At 63.4% G+C, this 23,796-nt stretch overlaps 1 protein-coding gene across 1 annotated transcript in view; it reads left to right on the forward strand.

Annotated features, from left to right (window-relative positions):
• Positions 1-556: 556 nt before the first annotated feature.
• The window catches only part of LOC140691686 (uncharacterized), a 29,556-nt gene continuing 6,316 nt past the window's right edge, over positions 557-23,796 (forward strand). The window contains exons 1-17 of the mRNA XM_072955537.1: positions 557-560; positions 5,669-5,742; positions 7,341-7,452; positions 7,996-8,069; positions 9,668-9,779; positions 10,323-10,396; positions 11,995-12,106; positions 12,650-12,723; positions 14,322-14,433; positions 14,977-15,050; positions 16,649-16,760; positions 17,304-17,377; positions 18,976-19,087; positions 19,631-19,704; positions 21,303-21,414; positions 21,958-22,031; positions 23,630-23,722. Of these exons, the coding sequence (XP_072811638.1) occupies positions 557-560; positions 5,669-5,742; positions 7,341-7,452; positions 7,996-8,069; positions 9,668-9,779; positions 10,323-10,396; positions 11,995-12,106; positions 12,650-12,723; positions 14,322-14,433; positions 14,977-15,050; positions 16,649-16,760; positions 17,304-17,377; positions 18,976-19,087; positions 19,631-19,704; positions 21,303-21,414; positions 21,958-22,031; positions 23,630-23,722 (1,473 nt within the window). The remainder of the gene's footprint in view (positions 561-5,668; positions 5,743-7,340; positions 7,453-7,995; positions 8,070-9,667; positions 9,780-10,322; positions 10,397-11,994; positions 12,107-12,649; positions 12,724-14,321; positions 14,434-14,976; positions 15,051-16,648; positions 16,761-17,303; positions 17,378-18,975; positions 19,088-19,630; positions 19,705-21,302; positions 21,415-21,957; positions 22,032-23,629; positions 23,723-23,796) is intronic.

Consider the following 23,796-nt stretch of genomic DNA (forward strand, 5'->3'; position numbering starts at 1 on the left):
TGGCGAGGAGGGCTGTCGTGCCCAAAGGGGCTGCCTGTTGGGAAGGCGCTGCTTTCGTCAGAGTGCTGGCAGCTCTGTGTGCATCCTCGCAGGCAGGACCCTTGGCTTCGTCCACTTGGAGACAGCGGCGGCGTCGTGTGGCGCCATTGTTGTCCCCCCGTGTCCTGCTGCGCGGCCCGGGCTGCCGGCTGCAGGCCCCAGAGGGCTGGGTGGAGCGTGGGGCACTGTGCTGCTGGGTGGGCACCCGGCGGGGTGTGGGGAGGGTGCCCGGTGCCGACAGCTGATGCGTTGGGTTTCGGCTTTTGTCGGTGGTCGCTCCGTTTCTGTCGCCTGACACGGCTCTCCCTTCTGCCCTGCAGGTTACCTTGCAGCGTCCCGGCGTTTGCAGGGACCGGCCCGTGTTGCCACCAGCACCTGGGCCCCCCTTGGGCCCTGTGCAGCCTCGCTCACCAGTACCGGATGCTCCACTTGGTAAGACGAAAGCGTCCATTCCTCTGTTTGTTCCTTGCGTCACTGCAGGAGAAGGGCAGATCGCTCTCCAGGTCCCTCCCAGGCCATGGGCCACCCTGACTGGGCTGTCGGCCGTGCTCCCCTGGTCCCTTAGCGGACGCAATTGATGGACCGCGTCTTCCCCTCCCCCACCCTGCCCTGGGGAGGAGGTGTCTCTTGTAGAGTGGTAAGGAGTAAGAGGCCTGTGGCAGAAGGCAGGCGTGTCAGTTCTGCACACGGGGCTTCAACAGGGAGCACGTTCCGGGCTCCCCGAAGGAGAAGCCCACCCCTGCCATTGTGTGCAGCGTGTGGAGGCCTGACCTTCCACGGCCGTTGATCGGCTATGGAAGAGACACCTGAACCCGTGGCCTGTGGTGTCTCGCTCAGGGTCACGAGACCTGTCTCCCACTCGGTCGGATGCGGGGACGAGTGGGATACGGGGAAGGAAGGCTCGCCAGGTTTTGTGTGGCTTCAGCAAAGTCTTGGCAGGCGAGCCTAATCCTCCCTCCCTTCTGTGGTTTTCAGCCCACGTAGGACCTGGCCCGGCCCCGGCATTGGCCGGCAGCTCCCGCCCGCCTGCGGCGGCCCCGGAGGCCCAGGTAAGTGGGGTGGCCGTGCTCCGTTGGACGTCGTCCTGGGAAAGGTGAGCTTCCTGTTTTCCCGGAAGCCATTCCCGCCCTCATCTCCAGACTGTGTGTCCTGTGACGGGTCTGGCATGTCGTTCGCTTTCCAATTCAGTCTCCCCAGGGGCCAGTGGGCTGCTTGTCCCTGGAGCCCGTCACCTTGGCTGGTGCCTGCAGAAGCCATGAGGGAGTGCTCAGAAGCCGAGGACCGCAGACTTTGGCTGTGGGTTTGTCGAGATAGCGTGCGGAGGGTGAGCCCTCGCTCCACACTGGCTTCTCCTGGCTCTGCTGACTCCTTCCTGCCGACCTGCACCTGGGGTTGCTCCTGGGTCACTGAGGCAGAGTCCTGTGTCGTCACTCGTTTGACTTGTTTCCTTGCTGAGGCCAGGTGATTCTCCTGTTTAGCATGGCCATTGAAATGCTCGTAACTGAGAAAGGGGCAAAGCCCTCCCTCCAGCTTTGTCCTGTGTGCTTTGTGCAGCTTTGAGTCTACCTGTTTGGTGTGGGGTAAATGTCAGAACCCGTGACCGTCTGTTCTCGGGACGGAGATGTGCCTGGCCCGCTGCGTCCAGTTGTACTCTGGGTAGATGTTGCTTTTGTAGTAAGAAATAGAGGCTTGAAGGGAAAGAGCCCGCAGTGAAGAGGCCTACTTCCCTGCAGGGGAATTGCGACGCGCAGCAGCGTCCTGCCGTCGTGCTCCCCACCCCTGCGCCGGGTCGGGCCTGCCCCGGAAGCTGCCAGAGCTGCTCGTGTGCGTCAGCCTGACACGTCGCGGGATTTTGCGCACGGGCCTGTAGGGTCCTTTTGGTGTCAGTTGTGGGATCCAGACATCCCACTTGAGTTTGCCGAAGGACACAAGTAGTGCGCGCTTCGTAGCGCACTGAAAACCCAGACGTCCCTGAGGATAGCGGTGATTGTAGCGGAGCCTGACTACCTCCTGTGGGCAGCGTTGTCCCCTCAGGAGCACTTGGGCAGCTCCCCCGCAGGACTCCGGGGTGCCCAGCTCCCCAGTGCACGTTGCGCCCAGGGGAAGCCCCTGCAGGTCGGAGGAGATTACTTGGTTTGGGGGGAAGGAGAGGGCCAGGCAGGGTCCTGGAGGCAGAGCGGTGACCCAGGTGCGGCTCTGATTGCACGTGTGGAGGACGAGCTTTTCCCGTCCGTCCCTTCTGCGTGTTCCTGGTCCGCGCCGGGCCAGCTCCCGTGGAGCTGGGGTGGTGGCGAGGAGGGCTGTCCTGCCCAAAGGGGCTGCCTGTTGGGAAGGCGCTGCTTTCGTCAGAGTGCTGGCAGCTCTGTGTGCATCCTCGCAGGCAGGACCCTTGGCTTCGTCCACTTGGAGACAGCGGCGGCGTCGTGTGGCGCCATTGTTGTCCCCCCGTGTCCTGCTGCGCGGCCCGGGCTGCCGGCTGCAGGCCCCAGAGGGCTGGGTGGAGCGTGGGGCACTGTGCTGCTGGGTGGGCACCCGGCGGGGTGTGGGGAGGGTGCCCGGTGCCGACAGCTGATGCGTTGGGTTTCGGCTTTTGTCGGTGGTCGCTCCGTTTCTGTCGCCTGACACGGCTCTCCCTTCTGCCCTGCAGGTTACCTTGCAGCGTCCCGGCGTTTGCAGGGACCGGCCCGTGTTGCCACCAGCACCTGGGCCCCCCTTGGGCCCTGTGCAGCCTCGCTCACCAGTACCGGATGCTCCACTTGGTAAGACGAAAGCGTCCATTCCTCTGTTTGTTCCTTGCGTCACTGCAGGAGAAGGGCAGATCGCTCTCCAGGTCCCTCCCAGGCCATGGGCCACCCTGACTGGGCTGTCGGCCGTGCTCCCCTGGTCCCTTAGCGGACGCAATTGATGGACCGCGTCTTCCCCTCCCCCACCCTGCCCTGGGGAGGAGGTGTCTCTTGTAGAGTGGTAAGGAGTAAGAGGCCTGTGGCAGAAGGCAGGCGTGTCAGTTCTGCACACGGGGCTTCAACAGGGAGCACGTTCCGGGCTCCCCGAAGGAGAAGCCCACCCCTGCCATTGTGTGCAGCGTGTGGAGCCCTGACCTTCCACGGCCGTTGATCGGCTATGGAAGAGACACCTGAACCCGTGGCCTGTGGTGTCTCGCTCAGGGTCACGAGACCTGTCTCCCACTCGGTCGGATGCGGGGACGAGTGGGATACGGGGAAGGAAGGCTCGCCAGGTTTTGTGTGGCTTCAGCAAAGTCTTGGCAGGCGAGCCTAATCCTCCCTCCCTTCTGTGGTTTTCAGCCCACGTAGGACCTGGCCCGGCCCCGGCATTGGCCGGCAGCTCCCGCCCGCCTGCGGCGGCCCCGGAGGCCCAGGTAAGTGGGGTGGCCGTGCTCCGTTGGACGTCGTCCTGGGAAAGGTGAGCTTCCTGTTTTCCCGGAAGCCATTCCCGCCCTCATCTCCAGACTGTGTGTCCTGTGACGGGTCTGGCATGTCGTTCGCTTTCCAATTCAGTCTCCCCAGGGGCCAGTGGGCTGCTTGTCCCTGGAGCCCGTCACCTTGGCTGGTGCCTGCAGAAGCCATGAGGGAGTGCTCAGAAGCCGAGGACCGCAGACTTTGGCTGTGGGTTTGTCGAGATAGCGTGCGGAGGGTGAGCCCTCGCTCCACACTGGCTTCTCCTGGCTCTGCTGACTCCTTCCTGCCGACCTGCACCTGGGGTTGCTCCTGGGTCACTGAGGCAGAGTCCTGTGTCGTCACTCGTTTGACTTGTTTCCTTGCTGAGGCCAGGTGATTCTCCTGTTTAGCATGGCCATTGAAATGCTCGTAACTGAGAAAGGGGCAAAGCCCTCCCTCCAGCTTTGTCCTGTGTGCTTTGTGCAGCTTTGAGTCTACCTGTTTGGTGTGGGGTAAATGTCAGAACCCGTGACCGTCTGTTCTCGGGACGGAGATGTGCCTGGCCCGCTGCGTCCAGTTGTACTCTGGGTAGATGTTGCTTTTGTAGTAAGAAATAGAGGCTTGAAGGGAAAGAGCCCGCAGTGAAGAGGCCTACTTCCCTGCAGGGGAATTGCGACGCGCAGCAGCGTCCTGCCGTCGTGCTCCCCACCCCTGCGCCGGGTCGGGCCTGCCCCGGAAGCTGCCAGAGCTGCTCGTGTGCGTCAGCCTGACACGTCGCGGGATTTTGCGCACGGGCCTGTAGGGTCCTTTTGGTGTCAGTTGTGGGATCCAGACATCCCACTTGAGTTTGCCGAAGGACACAAGTAGTGCGCGCTTCGTAGCGCACTGAAAACCCAGACGTCCCTGAGGATAGCGGTGATTGTAGCGGAGCCTGACTACCTCCTGTGGGCAGCGTTGTCCCCTCAGGAGCACTTGGGCAGCTCCCCCGCAGGACTCCGGGGTGCCCAGCTCCCCAGTGCACGTTGCGCCCAGGGGAAGCCCCTGCAGGTCGGAGGAGATTACTTGGTTTGGGGGGAAGGAGAGGGCCAGGCAGGGTCCTGGAGGCAGAGCGGTGACCCAGGTGCGGCTCTGATTGCACGTGTGGAGGACGAGCTTTTCCCGTCCGTCCCTTCTGCGTGTTCCTGGTCCGCGCCGGGCCAGCTCCCGTGGAGCTGGGGTGGTGGCGAGGAGGGCTGTCGTGCCCAAAGGGGCTGCCTGTTGGGAAGGCGCTGCTTTCGTCAGAGTGCTGGCAGCTCTGTGTGCATCCTCGCAGGCAGGACCCTTGGCTTCGTCCACTTGGAGACAGCGGCGGCGTCGTGTGGCGCCATTGTTGTCCCCCCGTGTCCTGCTGCGCGGCCCGGGCTGCCGGCTGCAGGCCCCAGAGGGCTGGGTGGAGCGTGGGGCACTGTGCTGCTGGGTGGGCACCCGGCGGGGTGTGGGGAGGGTGCCCGGTGCCGACAGCTGATGCGTTGGGTTTCGGCTTTTGTCGGTGGTCGCTCCGTTTCTGTCGCCTGACACGGCTCTCCCTTCTGCCCTGCAGGTTACCTTGCAGCGTCCCGGCGTTTGCAGGGACCGGCCCGTGTTGCCACCAGCACCTGGGCCCCCCTTGGGCCCTGTGCAGCCTCGCTCACCAGTACCGGATGCTCCACTTGGTAAGACGAAAGCGTCCATTCCTCTGTTTGTTCCTTGCGTCACTGCAGGAGAAGGGCAGATCGCTCTCCAGGTCCCTCCCAGGCCATGGGCCACCCTGACTGGGCTGTCGGCCGTGCTCCCCTGGTCCCTTAGCGGACGCAATTGATGGACCGCGTCTTCCCCTCCCCCACCCTGCCCTGGGGAGGAGGTGTCTCTTGTAGAGTGGTAAGGAGTAAGAGGCCTGTGGCAGAAGGCAGGCGTGTCAGTTCTGCACACGGGGCTTCAACAGGGAGCACGTTCCGGGCTCCCCGAAGGAGAAGCCCACCCCTGCCATTGTGTGCAGCGTGTGGAGCCCTGACCTTCCACGGCCGTTGATCGGCTATGGAAGAGACACCTGAACCCGTGGCCTGTGGTGTCTCGCTCAGGGTCACGAGACCTGTCTCCCACTCGGTCGGATGCGGGGACGAGTGGGATACGGGGAAGGAAGGCTCGCCAGGTTTTGTGTGGCTTCAGCAAAGTCTTGGCAGGCGAGCCTAATCCTCCCTCCCTTCTGTGGTTTTCAGCCCACGTAGGACCTGGCCCGGCCCCGGCATTGGCCGGCAGCTCCCGCCCGCCTGCGGCGGCCCCGGAGGCCCAGGTAAGTGGGGTGGCCGTGCTCCGTTGGACGTCGTCCTGGGAAAGGTGAGCTTCCTGTTTTCCCGGAAGCCATTCCCGCCCTCATCTCCAGACTGTGTGTCCTGTGACGGGTCTGGCATGTCGTTCGCTTTCCAATTCAGTCTCCCCAGGGGCCAGTGGGCTGCTTGTCCCTGGAGCCCGTCACCTTGGCTGGTGCCTGCAGAAGCCATGAGGGAGTGCTCAGAAGCCGAGGACCGCAGACTTTGGCTGTGGGTTTGTCGAGATAGCGTGCGGAGGGTGAGCCCTCGCTCCACACTGGCTTCTCCTGGCTCTGCTGACTCCTTCCTGCCGACCTGCACCTGGGGTTGCTCCTGGGTCACTGAGGCAGAGTCCTGTGTCGTCACTCGTTTGACTTGTTTCCTTGCTGAGGCCAGGTGATTCTCCTGTTTAGCATGGCCATTGAAATGCTCGTAACTGAGAAAGGGGCAAAGCCCTCCCTCCAGCTTTGTCCTGTGTGCTTTGTGCAGCTTTGAGTCTACCTGTTTGGTGTGGGGTAAATGTCAGAACCCGTGACCGTCTGTTCTCGGGACGGAGATGTGCCTGGCCCGCTGCGTCCAGTTGTACTCTGGGTAGATGTTGCTTTTGTAGTAAGAAATAGAGGCTTGAAGGGAAAGAGCCCGCAGTGAAGAGGCCTACTTCCCTGCAGGGGAATTGCGACGCGCAGCAGCGTCCTGCCGTCGTGCTCCCCACCCCTGCGCCGGGTCGGGCCTGCCCCGGAAGCTGCCAGAGCTGCTCGTGTGCGTCAGCCTGACACGTCGCGGGATTTTGCGCACGGGCCTGTAGGGTCCTTTTGGTGTCAGTTGTGGGATCCAGACATCCCACTTGAGTTTGCCGAAGGACACAAGTAGTGCGCGCTTCGTAGCGCACTGAAAACCCAGACGTCCCTGAGGATAGCGGTGATTGTAGCGGAGCCTGACTACCTCCTGTGGGCAGCGTTGTCCCCTCAGGAGCACTTGGGCAGCTCCCCCGCAGGACTCCGGGGTGCCCAGCTCCCCAGTGCACGTTGCGCCCAGGGGAAGCCCCTGCAGGTCGGAGGAGATTACTTGGTTTGGGGGGAAGGAGAGGGCCAGGCAGGGTCCTGGAGGCAGAGCGGTGACCCAGGTGCGGCTCTGATTGCACGTGTGGAGGACGAGCTTTTCCCATCCGTCCCTTCTGCGTGTTCCTGGTCCGCGCCGGGCCAGCTCCCGTGGAGCTGGGGTGGTGGCGAGGAGGGCTGTCCTGCCCAAAGGGGCTGCCTGTTGGGAAGGCGCTGCTTTCGTCAGAGTGCTGGCAGCTCTGTGTGCATCCTCGCAGGCAGGACCCTTGGCTTCGTCCACTTGGAGACAGCGGCGGCGTCGTGTGGCGCCATTGTTGTCCCCCCGTGTCCTGCTGCGCGGCCCGGGCTGCCGGCTGCAGGCCCCAGAGGGCTGGGTGGAGCGTGGGGCACTGTGCTGCTGGGTGGGCACCCGGCGGGGTGTGGGGAGGGTGCCCGGTGCCGACAGCTGATGCGTTGGGTTTCGGCTTTTGTCGGTGGTCGCTCCGTTTCTGTCGCCTGACACGGCTCTCCCTTCTGCCCTGCAGGTTACCTTGCAGCGTCCCGGCGTTTGCAGGGACCGGCCCGTGTTGCCACCAGCACCTGGGCCCCCCTTGGGCCCTGTGCAGCCTCGCTCACCAGTACCGGATGCTCCACTTGGTAAGACGAAAGCGTCCATTCCTCTGTTTGTTCCTTGCGTCACTGCAGGAGAAGGGCAGATCGCTCTCCAGGTCCCTCCCAGGCCATGGGCCACCCTGACTGGGCTGTCGGCCGTGCTCCCCTGGTCCCTTAGCGGACGCAATTGATGGACCGCGTCTTCCCCTCCCCCACCCTGCCCTGGGGAGGAGGTGTCTCTTGTAGAGTGGTAAGGAGTAAGAGGCCTGTGGCAGAAGGCAGGCGTGTCAGTTCTGCACACGGGGCTTCAACAGGGAGCACGTTCCGGGCTCCCCGAAGGAGAAGCCCACCCCTGCCATTGTGTGCAGCGTGTGGAGCCCTGACCTTCCACGGCCGTTGATCGGCTATGGAAGAGACACCTGAACCCGTGGCCTGTGGTGTCTCGCTCAGGGTCACGAGACCTGTCTCCCACTCGGTCGGATGCGGGGACGAGTGGGATACGGGGAAGGAAGGCTCGCCAGGTTTTGTGTGGCTTCAGCAAAGTCTTGGCAGGCGAGCCTAATCCTCCCTCCCTTCTGTGGTTTTCAGCCCACGTAGGACCTGGCCCGGCCCCGGCATTGGCCGGCAGCTCCCGCCCGCCTGCGGCGGCCCCGGAGGCCCAGGTAAGTGGGGTGGCCGTGCTCCGTTGGACGTCGTCCTGGGAAAGGTGAGCTTCCTGTTTTCCCGGAAGCCATTCCCGCCCTCATCTCCAGACTGTGTGTCCTGTGACGGGTCTGGCATGTCGTTCGCTTTCCAATTCAGTCTCCCCAGGGGCCAGTGGGCTGCTTGTCCCTGGAGCCCGTCACCTTGGCTGGTGCCTGCAGAAGCCATGAGGGAGTGCTCAGAAGCCGAGGACCGCAGACTTTGGCTGTGGGTTTGTCGAGATAGCGTGCGGAGGGTGAGCCCTCGCTCCACACTGGCTTCTCCTGGCTCTGCTGACTCCTTCCTGCCGACCTGCACCTGGGGTTGCTCCTGGGTCACTGAGGCAGAGTCCTGTGTCGTCACTCGTTTGACTTGTTTCCTTGCTGAGGCCAGGTGATTCTCCTGTTTAGCATGGCCATTGAAATGCTCGTAACTGAGAAAGGGGCAAAGCCCTCCCTCCAGCTTTGTCCTGTGTGCTTTGTGCAGCTTTGAGTCTACCTGTTTGGTGTGGGGTAAATGTCAGAACCCGTGACCGTCTGTTCTCGGGACGGAGATGTGCCTGGCCCGCTGCGTCCAGTTGTACTCTGGGTAGATGTTGCTTTTGTAGTAAGAAATAGAGGCTTGAAGGGAAAGAGCCCGCAGTGAAGAGGCCTACTTCCCTGCAGGGGAATTGCGACGCGCAGCAGCGTCCTGCCGTCGTGCTCCCCACCCCTGCGCCGGGTCGGGCCTGCCCCGGAAGCTGCCAGAGCTGCTCGTGTGCGTCAGCCTGACACGTCGCGGGATTTTGCGCACGGGCCTGTAGGGTCCTTTTGGTGTCAGTTGTGGGATCCAGACATCCCACTTGAGTTTGCCGAAGGACACAAGTAGTGCGCGCTTCGTAGCGCACTGAAAACCCAGACGTCCCTGAGGATAGCGGTGATTGTAGCGGAGCCTGACTACCTCCTGTGGGCAGCGTTGTCCCCTCAGGAGCACTTGGGCAGCTCCCCCGCAGGACTCCGGGGTGCCCAGCTCCCCAGTGCACGTTGCGCCCAGGGGAAGCCCCTGCAGGTCGGAGGAGATTACTTGGTTTGGGGGGAAGGAGAGGGCCAGGCAGGGTCCTGGAGGCAGAGCGGTGACCCAGGTGCGGCTCTGATTGCACGTGTGGAGGACGAGCTTTTCCCGTCCGTCCCTTCTGCGTGTTCCTGGTCCGCGCCGGGCCAGCTCCCGTGGAGCTGGGGTGGTGGCGAGGAGGGCTGTCCTGCCCAAAGGGGCTGCCTGTTGGGAAGGCGCTGCTTTCGTCAGAGTGCTGGCAGCTCTGTGTGCATCCTCGCAGGCAGGACCCTTGGCTTCGTCCACTTGGAGACAGCGGCGGCGTCGTGTGGCGCCATTGTTGTCCCCCCGTGTCCTGCTGCGCGGCCCGGGCTGCCGGCTGCAGGCCCCAGAGGGCTGGGTGGAGCGTGGGGCACTGTGCTGCTGGGTGGGCACCCGGCGGGGTGTGGGGAGGGTGCCCGGTGCCGACAGCTGATGCGTTGGGTTTCGGCTTTTGTCGGTGGTCGCTCCGTTTCTGTCGCCTGACACGGCTCTCCCTTCTGCCCTGCAGGTTACCTTGCAGCGTCCCGGCGTTTGCAGGGACCGGCCCGTGTTGCCACCAGCACCTGGGCCCCCCTTGGGCCCTGTGCAGCCTCGCTCACCAGTACCGGATGCTCCACTTGGTAAGACGAAAGCGTCCATTCCTCTGTTTGTTCCTTGCGTCACTGCAGGAGAAGGGCAGATCGCTCTCCAGGTCCCTCCCAGGCCATGGGCCACCCTGACTGGGCTGTCGGCCGTGCTCCCCTGGTCCCTTAGCGGACGCAATTGATGGACCGCGTCTTCCCCTCCCCCACCCTGCCCTGGGGAGGAGGTGTCTCTTGTAGAGTGGTAAGGAGTAAGAGGCCTGTGGCAGAAGGCAGGCGTGTCAGTTCTGCACACGGGGCTTCAACAGGGAGCACGTTCCGGGCTCCCCGAAGGAGAAGCCCACCCCTGCCATTGTGTGCAGCGTGTGGAGGCCTGACCTTCCACGGCCGTTGATCGGCTATGGAAGAGACACCTGAACCCGTGGCCTGTGGTGTCTCGCTCAGGGTCACGAGACCTGTCTCCCACTCGGTCGGATGCGGGGACGAGTGGGATACGGGGAAGGAAGGCTCGCCAGGTTTTGTGTGGCTTCAGCAAAGTCTTGGCAGGCGAGCCTAATCCTCCCTCCCTTCTGTGGTTTTCAGCCCACGTAGGACCTGGCCCGGCCCCGGCATTGGCCGGCAGCTCCCGCCCGCCTGCGGCGGCCCCGGAGGCCCAGGTAAGTGGGGTGGCCGTGCTCCGTTGGACGTCGTCCTGGGAAAGGTGAGCTTCCTGTTTTCCCGGAAGCCATTCCCGCCCTCATCTCCAGACTGTGTGTCCTGTGACGGGTCTGGCATGTCGTTCGCTTTCCAATTCAGTCTCCCCAGGGGCCAGTGGGCTGCTTGTCCCTGGAGCCCGTCACCTTGGCTGGTGCCTGCAGAAGCCATGAGGGAGTGCTCAGAAGCCGAGGACCGCAGACTTTGGCTGTGGGTTTGTCGAGATAGCGTGCGGAGGGTGAGCCCTCGCTCCACACTGGCTTCTCCTGGCTCTGCTGACTCCTTCCTGCCGACCTGCACCTGGGGTTGCTCCTGGGTCACTGAGGCAGAGTCCTGTGTCGTCACTCGTTTGACTTGTTTCCTTGCTGAGGCCAGGTGATTCTCCTGTTTAGCATGGCCATTGAAATGCTCGTAACTGAGAAAGGGGCAAAGCCCTCCCTCCAGCTTTGTCCTGTGTGCTTTGTGCAGCTTTGAGTCTACCTGTTTGGTGTGGGGTAAATGTCAGAACCCGTGACCGTCTGTTCTCGGGACGGAGATGTGCCTGGCCCGCTGCGTCCAGTTGTACTCTGGGTAGATGTTGCTTTTGTAGTAAGAAATAGAGGCTTGAAGGGAAAGAGCCCGCAGTGAAGAGGCCTACTTCCCTGCAGGGGAATTGCGACGCGCAGCAGCGTCCTGCCGTCGTGCTCCCCACCCCTGCGCCGGGTCGGGCCTGCCCCGGAAGCTGCCAGAGCTGCTCGTGTGCGTCAGCCTGACACGTCGCGGGATTTTGCGCACGGGCCTGTAGGGTCCTTTTGGTGTCAGTTGTGGGATCCAGACATCCCACTTGAGTTTGCCGAAGGACACAAGTAGTGCGCGCTTCGTAGCGCACTGAAAACCCAGACGTCCCTGAGGATAGCGGTGATTGTAGCGGAGCCTGACTACCTCCTGTGGGCAGCGTTGTCCCCTCAGGAGCACTTGGGCAGCTCCCCCGCAGGACTCCGGGGTGCCCAGCTCCCCAGTGCACGTTGCGCCCAGGGGAAGCCCCTGCAGGTCGGAGGAGATTACTTGGTTTGGGGGGAAGGAGAGGGCCAGGCAGGGTCCTGGAGGCAGAGCGGTGACCCAGGTGCGGCTCTGATTGCACGTGTGGAGGACGAGCTTTTCCCGTCCGTCCCTTCTGCGTGTTCCTGGTCCGCGCCGGGCCAGCTCCCGTGGAGCTGGGGTGGTGGCGAGGAGGGCTGTCCTGCCCAAAGGGGCTGCCTGTTGGGAAGGCGCTGCTTTTGTCAGAGTGCTGGCAGCTCTGTGTGCATCCTCGCAGGCAGGACCCTTGGCTTCGTCCACTTGGAGACAGCGGCGGCGTCGTGTGGCGCCATTGTTGTCCCCCCGTGTCCTGCTGCGCGGCCCGGGCTGCCGGCTGCAGGCCCCAGAGGGCTGGGTGGAGCGTGGGGCACTGTGCTGCTGGGTGGGCACCCGGCGGGGTGTGGGGAGGGTGCCCGGTGCCGACAGCTGATGCGTTGGGTTTCGGCTTTTGTCGGTGGTCGCTCCGTTTCTGTCGCCTGACACGGCTCTCCCTTCTGCCCTGCAGGTTACCTTGCAGCGTCCCGGCGTTTGCAGGGACCGGCCCGTGTTGCCACCAGCACCTGGGCCCCCCTTGGGCCCTGTGCAGCCTCGCTCACCAGTACCGGATGCTCCACTTGGTAAGACGAAAGCGTCCATTCCTCTGTTTGTTCCTTGCGTCACTGCAGGAGAAGGGCAGATCGCTCTCCAGGTCCCTCCCAGGCCATGGGCCACCCTGACTGGGCTGTCGGCCGTGCTCCCCTGGTCCCTTAGCGGACGCAATTGATGGACCGCGTCTTCCCCTCCCCCACCCTGCCCTGGGGAGGAGGTGTCTCTTGTAGAGTGGTAAGGAGTAAGAGGCCTGTGGCAGAAGGCAGGCGTGTCAGTTCTGCACACGGGGCTTCAACAGGGAGCACGTTCCGGGCTCCCCGAAGGAGAAGCCCACCCCTGCCATTGTGTGCAGCGTGTGGAGGCCTGACCTTCCACGGCCGTTGATCGGCTATGGAAGAGACACCTGAACCCGTGGCCTGTGGTGTCTCGCTCAGGGTCACGAGACCTGTCTCCCACTCGGTCGGATGCGGGGACGAGTGGGATACGGGGAAGGAAGGCTCGCCAGGTTTTGTGTGGCTTCAGCAAAGTCTTGGCAGGCGAGCCTAATCCTCCCTCCCTTCTGTGGTTTTCAGCCCACGTAGGACCTGGCCCGGCCCCGGCATTGGCCGGCAGCTCCCGCCCGCCTGCGGCGGCCCCGGAGGCCCAGGTAAGTGGGGTGGCCGTGCTCCGTTGGACGTCGTCCTGGGAAAGGTGAGCTTCCTGTTTTCCCGGAAGCCATTCCCGCCCTCATCTCCAGACTGTGTGTCCTGTGACGGGTCTGGCATGTCGTTCGCTTTCCAATTCAGTCTCCCCAGGGGCCAGTGGGCTGCTTGTCCCTGGAGCCCGTCACCTTGGCTGGTGCCTGCAGAAGCCATGAGGGAGTGCTCAGAAGCCGAGGACCGCAGACTTTGGCTGTGGGTTTGTCGAGATAGCGTGCGGAGGGTGAGCCCTCGCTCCACACTGGCTTCTCCTGGCTCTGCTGACTCCTTCCTGCCGACCTGCACCTGGGGTTGCTCCTGGGTCACTGAGGCAGAGTCCTGTGTCGTCACTCGTTTGACTTGTTTCCTTGCTGAGGCCAGGTGATTCTCCTGTTTAGCATGGCCATTGAAATGCTCGTAACTGAGAAAGGGGCAAAGCCCTCCCTCCAGCTTTGTCCTGTGTGCTTTGTGCAGCTTTGAGTCTACCTGTTTGGTGTGGGGTAAATGTCAGAACCCGTGACCGTCTGTTCTCGGGACGGAGATGTGCCTGGCCCGCTGCGTCCAGTTGTACTCTGGGTAGATGTTGCTTTTGTAGTAAGAAATAGAGGCTTGAAGGGAAAGAGCCCGCAGTGAAGAGGCCTACTTCCCTGCAGGGGAATTGCGACGCGCAGCAGCGTCCTGCCGTCGTGCTCCCCACCCCTGCGCCGGGTCGGGCCTGCCCCGGAAGCTGCCAGAGCTGCTCGTGTGCGTCAGCCTGACACGTCGCGGGATTTTGCGCATGGGCCTGTAGGGTCCTTTTGGTGTCAGTTGTGGGATCCAGACATCCCACTTGAGTTTGCCGAAGGACACAAGTAGTGCGCGCTTCGTAGCGCACTGAAAACCCAGACGTCCCTGAGGATAGCGGTGATTGTAGCGGAGCCTGACTACCTCCTGTGGGCAGCGTTGTCCCCTCAGGAGCACTTGGGCAGCTCCCCCGCAGGACTCCGGGGTGCCCAGCTCCCCAGTGCACGTTGCGCCCAGGGGAAGCCCCTGCAGGTCGGAGGAGATTACTTGGTTTGGGGGGAAGGAGAGGGCCAGGCAGGGTCCTGGAGGCAGAGCGGTGACCCAGGTGCGGCTCTGATTGCACGTGTGGAGGACGAGCTTTTCCCGTCCGTCCCTTCTGCGTGTTCCTGGTCCGCGCCGGGCCAGCTCCCGTGGAGCTGGGGTGGTGGCGAGGAGGGCTGTCGTGCCCAAAGGGGCTGCCTGTTGGGAAGGCGCTGCTTTCGTCAGAGTGCTGGCAGCTCTGTGTGCATCCTCGCAGGCAGGACCCTTGGCTTCGTCCACTTGGAGACAGCGGCGGCGTCGTGTGGCGCCATTGTTGTCCCCCCGTGTCCTGCTGCGCGGCCCGGGCTGCCGGCTGCAGGCCCCAGAGGGCTGGGTGGAGCGTGGGGCACTGTGCTGCTGGGTGGGCACCCGGCGGGGTGTGGGGAGGGTGCCCGGTGCCGACAGCTGATGCGTTGGGTTTCGGCTTTTGTCGGTGGTCGCTCCGTTTCTGTCGCCTGACACGGCTCTCCCTTCTGCCCTGCAGGTTACCTTGCAGCGTCCCGGCGTTTGCAGGGACCGGCCCGTGTTGCCACCAGCACCTGGGCCCCCCTTGGGCCCTGTGCAGCCTCGCTCACCAGTACCGGATGCTCCACTTGGTAAGACGAAAGCGTCCATTCCTCTGTTTGTTCCTTGCGTCACTGCAGGAGAAGGGCAGATCGCTCTCCAGGTCCCTCCCAGGCCATGGGCCACCCTGACTGGGCTGTCGGCCGTGCTCCCCTGGTCCCTTAGCGGACGCAATTGATGGACCGCGTCTTCCCCTCCCCCACCCTGCCCTGGGGAGGAGGTGTCTCTTGTAGAGTGGTAAGGAGTAAGAGGCCTGTGGCAGAAGGCAGGCGTGTCAGTTCTGCACACGGGGCTTCAACAGGGAGCACGTTCCGGGCTCCCCGAAGGAGAAGCCCACCCCTGCCATTGTGTGCAGCGTGTGGAGGCCTGACCTTCCACGGCCGTTGATCGGCTATGGAAGAGACACCTGAACCCGTGGCCTGTGGTGTCTCGCTCAGGGTCACGAGACCTGTCTCCCACTCGGTCGGATGCGGGGACGAGTGGGATACGGGGAAGGAAGGCTCGCCAGGTTTTGTGTGGCTTCAGCAAAGTCTTGGCAGGCGAGCCTAATCCTCCCTCCCTTCTGTGGTTTTCAGCCCACGTAGGACCTGGCCCGGCCCCGGCATTGGCCGGCAGCTCCCGCCCGCCTGCGGCGGCCCCGGAGGCCCAGGTAAGTGGGGTGGCCGTGCTCCGTTGGACGTCGTCCTGGGAAAGGTGAGCTTCCTGTTTTCCCGGAAGCCATTCCCGCCCTCATCTCCAGACTGTGTGTCCTGTGACGGGTCTGGCATGTCGTTCGCTTTCCAATTCAGTCTCCCCAGGGGCCAGTGGGCTGCTTGTCCCTGGAGCCCGTCACCTTGGCTGGTGCCTGCAGAAGCCATGAGGGAGTGCTCAGAAGCCGAGGACCGCAGACTTTGGCTGTGGGTTTGTCGAGATAGCGTGCGGAGGGTGAGCCCTCGCTCCACACTGGCTTCTCCTGGCTCTGCTGACTCCTTCCTGCCGACCTGCACCTGGGGTTGCTCCTGGGTCACTGAGGCAGAGTCCTGTGTCGTCACTCGTTTGACTTGTTTCCTTGCTGAGGCCAGGTGATTCTCCTGTTTAGCATGGCCATTGAAATGCTCGTAACTGAGAAAGGGGCAAAGCCCTCCCTCCAGCTTTGTCCTGTGTGCTTTGTGCAGCTTTGAGTCTACCTGTTTGGTGTGGGGTAAATGTCAGAACCCGTGACCGTCTGTTCTCGGGACGGAGATGTGCCTGGCCCGCTGCGTCCAGTTGTACTCTGGGTAGATGTTGCTTTTGTAGTAAGAAATAGAGGCTTGAAGGGAAAGAGCCCGCAGTGAAGAGGCCTACTTCCCTGCAGGGGAATTGCGACGCGCAGCAGCGTCCTGCCGTCGTGCTCCCCACCCCTGCGCCGGGTCGGGCCTGCCCCGGAAGCTGCCAGAGCTGCTCGTGTGCGTCAGCCTGACACGTCGCGGGATTTTGCGCACGGGCCTGTAGGGTCCTTTTGGTGTCAGTTGTGGGATCCAGACATCCCACTTGAGTTTGCCGAAGGACACAAGTAGTGCGCGCTTCGTAGCGCACTGAAAACCCAGACGTCCCTGAGGATAGCGGTGATTGTAGCGGAGCCTGACTACCTCCTGTGGGCAGCGTTGTCCCCTCAGGAGCACTTGGGCAGCTCCCCCGCAGGACTCCGGGGTGCCCAGCTCCCCAGTGCACGTTGCGCCCAGGGGAAGCCCCTGCAGGTCGGAGGAGATTACTTGGTTTGGGGGGAAGGAGAGGGCCAGGCAGGGTCCTGGAGGCAGAGCGGTGACCCAGGTGCGGCTCTGATTGCACGTGTGGAGGACGAGCTTTTCCCGTCCGTCCCTTCTGCGTGTTCCTGGTCCGCGCCGGGCCAGCTCCCGTGGAGCTGGGGTGGTGGCGAGGAGGGCTGTCCTGCCCAAAGGGGCTGCCTGTTGGGAAGGCGCTGCTTTCGTCAGAGTGCTGGCAGCTCTGTGTGCATCCTCGCAGGCAGGACCCTTGGCTTCGTCCACTTGGAGACAGCGGCGGCGTCGTGTGGCGCCATTGTTGTCCCCCCGTGTCCTGCTGCGCGGCCCAGGCTGCCGGCTGCAGGCCCCAGAGGGCTGGGTGGAGCGTGGGGCACTGTGCTGCTGGGTGGGCACCCGGCGGGGTGTGGGGAGGGTGCCCGGTGCCGACAGCTGATGCGTTGGGTTTCGGCTTTTGTCGGTGGTCGCTCCGTTTCTGTCGCCTGACACGGCTCTCCCTTCTGCCCTGCAGGTTACCTTGCAGCGTCCCGGCGTTTGCAGGGACCGGCCCGTGTTGCCACCAGCACCTGGGCCCCCCTTGGGCCCTGTGCAGCCTCGCTCACCAGTACCGGATGCTCCACTTGGTAAGACGAAAGCGTCCATTCCTCTGTTTGTTCCTTGCGTCACTGCAGGAGAAGGGCAGATCGCTCTCCAGGTCCCTCCCAGGCCATGGGCCACCCTGACTGGGCTGTCGGCCGTGCTCCCCTGGTCCCTTAGCGGACGCAATTGATGGACCGCGTCTTCCCCTCCCCCACCCTGCCCTGGGGAGGAGGTGTCTCTTGTAGAGTGGTAAGGAGTAAGAGGCCTGTGGCAGAAGGCAGGCGTGTCAGTTCTGCACACGGGGCTTCAACAGGGAGCACGTTCCAGGCTCCCCGAAGGAGAAGCCCACCCCTGCCATTGTGTGCAGCGTGTGGAGGCCTGACCTTCCACGGCCGTTGATCGGCTATGGAAGAGACACCTGAACCCGTGGCCTGTGGTGTCTCGCTCAGGGTCACGAGACCTGTCTCCCACTCGGTCGGATGCGGGGACGAGTGGGATACGGGGAAGGAAGGCTCGCCAGGTTTTGTGTGGCTTCAGCAAAGTCTTGGCAGGCGAGCCTAATCCTCCCTCCCTTCTGTGGTTTTCAGCCCACGTAGGACCTGGCCCGGCCCCGGCATTGGCCGGCAGCTCCCGCCCGCCTGCGGCGGCCCCGGAGGCCCAGGTAAGTGGGGTGGCCGTGCTCCGTTGGACGTCGTCCTGGGAAAGGTGAGCTTCCTGTTTTCCCGGAAGCCATTCCCGCCCTCATCTCCAGACTGTGTGTCCTGTGACGGGTCTGGCATGTCGTTCGCTTTCCAATTCAGTCTCCCCAGGGGCCAGTGGGCTGCTTGTCCCTGGAGCCCGTCACCTTGGCTGGTGCCTGCAGAAGCCATGAGGGAGTGCTCAGAAGCCGAGGACCGCAGACTTTGGCTGTGGGTTTGTCGAGATAGCGTGCGGAGGGTGAGCCCTCGCTCCACACTGGCTTCTCCTGGCTCTGCTGACTCCTTCCTGCCGACCTGCACCTGGGGTTGCTCCTGGGTCACTGAGGCAGAGTCCTGTGTCGTCACTCGTTTGACTTGTTTCCTTGCTGAGGCCAGGTGATTCTCCTGTTTAGCATGGCCATTGAAATGCTCGTAACTGAGAAAGGGGCAAAGCCCTCCCTCCAGCTTTGTCCTGTGTGCTTTGTGCAGCTTTGAGTCTACCTGTTTGGTGTGGGGTAAATGTCAGAACCCGTGACCGTCTGTTCTCGGGACGGAGATGTGCCTGGCCCGCTGCGTCCAGTTGTACTCTGGGTAGATGTTGCTTTTGTAGTAAGAAATAGAGGCTTGAAGGGAAAGAGCCCGCAGTGAAGAGGCCTACTTCCCTGCAGGGGAATTGCGACGCGCAGCAGCGTCCTCCCGTCGTGCTCCCCACCCCTGCGCCGGGTCGGGCCTGCCCCGGAAGCTGCCAGAGCTGCTCGTGTGCGTCAGCCTGACACGTCGCGGGATTTTGCGCACGGGCCTGTAGGGTCCTTTTGGTGTCAGTTGTGGGATCCAGACATCCCACTTGAGTTTGCCGAAGGACACAAGTAGTGCGCGCTTCGTAGCGCACTGAAAACCCAGACGTCCCTGAGGATAGCGGTGATTGTAGCGGAGCCTGACTACCTCCTGTGGGCAGCGTTGTCCCCTCAGGAGCACTTGGGCAGCTCCCCCGCAGGACTCCGGGGTGCCCAGCTCCCCAGTGCACGTTGCGCCCAGGGGAAGCCCCTGCAGGTCGGAGGAGATTACTTGGTTTGGGGGGAAGGAGAGGGCCAGGCAGGGTCCTGGAGGCAGAGCGGTGACCCAGGTGCGGCTCTGATTGCACGTGTGGAGGACGAGCTTTTCCCGTCCGTCCCTTCTGCGTGTTCCTGGTCCGCGCCGGGCCAGCTCCCGTGGAGCTGGGGTGGTGGCGAGGAGGGCTGTCCTGCCCAAAGGGGCTGCCTGTTGGGAAGGCGCTGCTTTCGTCAGAGTGCTGGCAGCTCTGTGTGCATCCTCGCAGGCAGGACCCTTGGCTTCGTCCACTTGGAGACAGCGGCGGCGTCGTGTGGCGCCATTGTTGTCCCCCCGTGTCCTGCTGCGCGGCCCGGGCTGCCGGCTGCAGGCCCCAGAGGGCTGGGTGGAGCGTGGGGCACTGTGCTGCTGGGTGGGCACCCGGCGGGGTGTGGGGAGGGTGCCCGGTGCCGACAGCTGATGCGTTGGGTTTCGGCTTTTGTCGGTGGTCGCTCCGTTTCTGTCGCCTGACACGGCTCTCCCTTCTGCCCTGCAGGTTACCTTGCAGCGTCCCGGCGTTTGCAGGGACCGGCCCGTGTTGCCACCAGCACCTGGGCCCCCCTTGGGCCCTGTGCAGCCTCGCTCACCAGTACCGGATGCTCCACTTGGTAAGACGAAAGCGTCCATTCCTCTGTTTGTTCCTTGCGTCACTGCAGGAGAAGGGCAGATCGCTCTCCAGGTCCCTCCCAGGCCATGGGCCACCCTGACTGGGCTGTCGGCCGTGCTCCCCTGGTCCCTTAGCGGACGCAATTGATGGACCGCGTCTTCCCCTCCCCCACCCTGCCCTGGGGAGGAGGTGTCTCTTGTAGAGTGGTAAGGAGTAAGAGGCCTGTGGCAGAAGGCAGGCGTGTCAGTTCTGCACACGGGGCTTCAACAGGGAGCACGTTCCGGGCTCCCCGAAGGAGAAGCCCACCCCTGCCATTGTGTGCAGCGTGTGGAGCCCTGACCTTCCACGGCCGTTGATCGGCTATGGAAGAGACACCTGAACCCGTGGCCTGTGGTGTCTCGCTCAGGGTCACGAGACCTGTCTCCCACTCGGTCGGATGCGGGGACGAGTGGGATACGGGGAAGGAAGGCTCGCCAGGTTTTGTGTGGCTTCAGCAAAGTCTTGGCAGGCGAGCCTAATCCTCCCTCCCTTCTGTGGTTTTCAGCCCACGTAGGACCTGGCCCGGCCCCGGCATTGGCCGGCAGCTCCCGCCCGCCTGCGGCGGCCCCGGAGGCCCAGGTAAGTGGGGTGGCCGTGCTCCGTTGGACGTCGTCCTGGGAAAGGTGAGCTTCCTGTTTTCCCGGAAGCCATTCCCGCCCTCATCTCCAGACTGTGTGTCCTGTGACGGGTCTGGCATGTCGTTCGCTTTCCAATTCAGTCTCCCCAGGGGCCAGTGGGCTGCTTGTCCCTGGAGCCCGTCACCTTGGCTGGTGCCTGCAGAAGCCATGAGGGAGTGCTCAGAAGCCGAGGACCGCAGACTTTGGCTGTGGGTTTGTCGAGATAGCGTGCGGAGGGTGAGCCCTCGCTCCACACTGGCTTCTCCTGGCTCTGCTGACTCCTTCCTGCCGACCTGCACCTGGGGTTGCTCCTGGGTCACTGAGGCAGAGTCCTGTGTCGTCACTCGTTTGACTTGTTTCCTTGCTGAGGCCAGGTGATTCTCCTGTTTAGCATGGCCATTGAAATGCTCGTAACTGAGAAAGGGGCAAAGCCCTCCCTCCAGCTTTGTCCTGTGTGCTTTGTGCAGCTTTGAGTCTACCTGTTTGGTGTGGGGTAAATGTCAGAACCCGTGACCGTCTGTTCTCGGGACGGAGATGTGCCTGGCCCGCTGCGTCCAGTTGTACTCTGGGTAGATGTTGCTTTTGTAGTAAGAAATAGAGGCTTGAAGGGAAAGAGCCCGCAGTGAAGAGGCCTACTTCCCTGCAGGGGAATTGCGACGCGCAGCAGCGTCCTCCCGTCGTGCTCCCCACCCCTGCGCCGGGTCGGGCCTGCCCCGGAAGCTGCCAGAGCTGCTCGTGTGCGTCAGCCTGACACGTCGCGGGATTTTGCGCACGGGCCTGTAGGGTCCTTTTGGTGTCAGTTGTGGGATCCAGACATCCCACTTGAGTTTGCCGAAGGACACAAGTAGTGCGCGCTTCGTAGCGCACTGAAAACCCAGACGTCCCTGAGGATAGCGGTGATTGTAGCGGAGCCTGACTACCTCCTGTGGGCAGCGTTGTCCCCTCAGGAGCACTTGGGCAGCTCCCCCGCAGGACTCCGGGGTGCCCAGCTCCCCAGTGCACGTTGCGCCCAGGGGAAGCCCCTGCAGGTCGGAGGAGATTACTTGGTTTGGGGGGAAGGAGAGGGCCAGGCAGGGTCCTGGAGGCAGAGCGGTGACCCAGGTGCGGCTCTGATTGCACGTGTGGAGGACGAGCTTTTCCCGTCCGTCCCTTCTGCGTGTTCCTGGTCCGCGCCGGGCCAGCTCCCGTGGAGCTGGGGTGGTGGCGAGGAGGGCTGTCCTGCCCAAAGGGGCTGCCTGTTGGGAAGGCGCTGCTTTCGTCAGAGTGCTGGCAGCTCTGTGTGCATCCTCGCAGGCAGGACCCTTGGCTTCGTCCACTTGGAGACAGCGGCGGCGTCGTGTGGCGCCATTGTTGTCCCCCCGTGTCCTGCTGCGCGGCCCGGGCTGCCGGCTGCAGGCCCCAGAGGGCTGGGTGGAGCGTGGGGCACTGTGCTGCTGGGTGGGCACCCGGCGGGGTGTGGGGAGGGTGCCCGGTGCCGACAGCTGATGCGTTGGGTTTCGGCTTTTGTCGGTGGTCGCTCCGTTTCTGTCGCCTGACACGGCTCTCCCTTCTGCCCTGCAGGTTACCTTGCAGCGTCCCGGCGTTTGCAGGGACCGGCCCGTGTTGCCACCAGCACCTGGGCCCCCCTTGGGCCCTGTGCAGCCTCGCTCACCAGTACCGGATGCTCCACTTGGTAAGACGAAAGCGTCCATTCCTCTGTTTGTTCCTTGCGTCACTGCAGGAGAAGGGCAGATCGCTCTCCAGGTCCCTCCCAGGCCATGGGCCACCCTGACTGGGCTGTCGGCCATGCTCCCCTGGTCCCTTAGCGGACGCAATTGATGGACCGCGTCTTCCCCTCCCCCACCCTGCCCTGGGGAGGAGGTGTCTCTTGTAGAGTGGTAAGGAGTAAGAGGCCTGTGGCAGAAGGCAGGCGTGTCAGTTCTGCACACGGGGCTTCAACAGGGAGCACGTTCTGGGCTCCCCGAAGGAGAAGCCCACCCCTGCCATTGTGTGCAGCGTGTGGAGCCCTGACCTTCCACGGCCGTTGATCGGCTATGGAAGAGACACCTGAACCCGTGGCCTGTGGTGTCTCGCTCAGGGTCACGAGACCTGTCTCCCACTCGGTCGGATGCGGGGACGAGTGGGATACGGGGAAGGAAGGCTCGCCAGGTTTTGTGTGGCTTCAGCAAAGTCTTGGCAGGCGAGCCTAATCCTCCCTCCCTTCTGTGGTTTTCAGCCCACGTAGGACCTGGCCCGGCCCCGGCATTGGCCGGCAGCTCCCGCCCGCCTGCGGCGGCCCCGGAGGCCCAGGTAAGTGGGGTGGCCGTGCTCCGTTGGACGTCGTCCTGGGAAAGGTGAGCTTCCTGTTTTCCCGGAAGCCATTCCCGCCCTCATCTCCAGACTGTGTGTCCTGTGACGGGTCTGGCATGTCGTTCGCTTTCCAATTCAGTCTCCCCAGGGGCCAGTGGGCTGCTTGTCCCTGGAGCCCGTCACCTTGGCTGGTGCCTGCAGAAGCCATGAGGGAGTGCTCAGAAGCCGAGGACCGCAGACTTTGGCTGTGGGTTTGTCGAGATAGCGTGCGGAGGGTGAGCCCTCGCTCCACACTGGCTTCTCCTGGCTCTGCTGACTCCTTCCTGCCGACCTGCACCTGGGGTTGCTCCTGGGTCACTGAGGCAGAGTCCTGTGTCGTCACTCGTTTGACTTGTTTCCTTGCTGAGGCCAGGTGATTCTCCTGTTTAGCATGGCCATTGAAATGCTCGTAACTGAGAAAGGGGCAAAGCCCTCCCTCCAGCTTTGTCCTGTGTGCTTTGTGCAGCTTTGAGTCTACCTGTTTGGTGTGGGGTAAATGTCAGAACCCGTGACCGTCTGTTCTCGGGACGGAGATGTGCCTGGCCCGCTGCGTCCAGTTGTACTCTGGGTAGATGTTGCTTTTGTAGTAAGAAATAGAGGCTTGAAGGGAAAGAGCCCGCAGTGAAGAGGCCTACTTCCCTGCAGGGGAATTGCGACACGCAGCAGCGTCCTCCCGTCGTGCTCCCCACCCATGCGCCGGGTCGGGCCTGCCCCGGAAGCTGCCAGAGCTGCTCGTGTGCGTCAGCCTGACACGTCGCGGGATTTTGCGCACGGGCCTGTAGGGTCCTTTTGGTGTCAGTTGTGGGATCCAGACATCCCACTTGAGTTTGCCGAAGGACACAAGTAGTGCGCGCTTCGTAGCGCACTGAAAACCCAGACGTCCCTGAGGATAGCGGTGATTGTAGCGGAGCCTGACTACCTCCTGTGGGCAGCGTTGTCCCCTCAGGAGCACTTGGGCAGCTCCCCCGCAGGACTCCGGGGTGCCCAGCTCCCCAGTGCACGTTGCGCCCAGGGGAAGCCCCTGCAGGTCGGAGGAGATTACTTGGTTTGGGGGGAAGGAGAGGGCCAGGCAGGGTCCTGGAGGCAGAGCGGTGACCCAGGTGCGGCTCTGATTGCACGTGTGGAGGACGAGCTTTTCCCGTCCGTCCCTTCTGCGTGTTCCTGGTCCGCGCCGGGCCAGCTCCCGTGGAGCTGGGGTGGTGGCGAGGAGGGCTGTCCTGCCCAAAGGGGCTGCCTGTTGGGAAGGCGCTGCTTTCGTCAGAGTGCTGGCAGCTCTGTGTGCATCCTCGCAGGCAGGACCCTTGGCTTCGTCCACTTGGAGACAGCGGCGGCGTCGTGTGGCGCCATTGTTGTCCCCCCGTGTCCTGCTGCGCGGCCCGGGCTGCCGGCTGCAGGCCCCAGAGGGCTGGGTGGAGCGTGGGGCACTGTGCTGCTGGGTGGGCACCCGGCGGGGTGTGGGGAGGGTGCCCGGTGCCGACAGCTGATGCGTTGGGTTTCGGCTTTTGTCGGTGGTCGCTCCGTTTCTGTCGCCTGACACGGCTCTCCCTTCTGCCCTGCAGGTTACCTTGCAGCGTCCCGGCGTTTGCAGGGACCGGCCCGTGTTGCCACCAGCACCTGGGCCCCCCTTGGGCCCTGTGCAGCCTCGCTCACCAGTACCGGATGCTCCACTTGGTAAGACGAAAGCGTCCATTCCTCTGTTTGTTCCTTGCGTCACTGCAGGAGAAGG

This window comes from Vicugna pacos, chromosome 36 (genome assembly GCF_048564905.1).
Source record: "Vicugna pacos chromosome 36, VicPac4, whole genome shotgun sequence".
Taxonomy (NCBI): Eukaryota; Metazoa; Chordata; class Mammalia; order Artiodactyla; family Camelidae; genus Vicugna; species Vicugna pacos.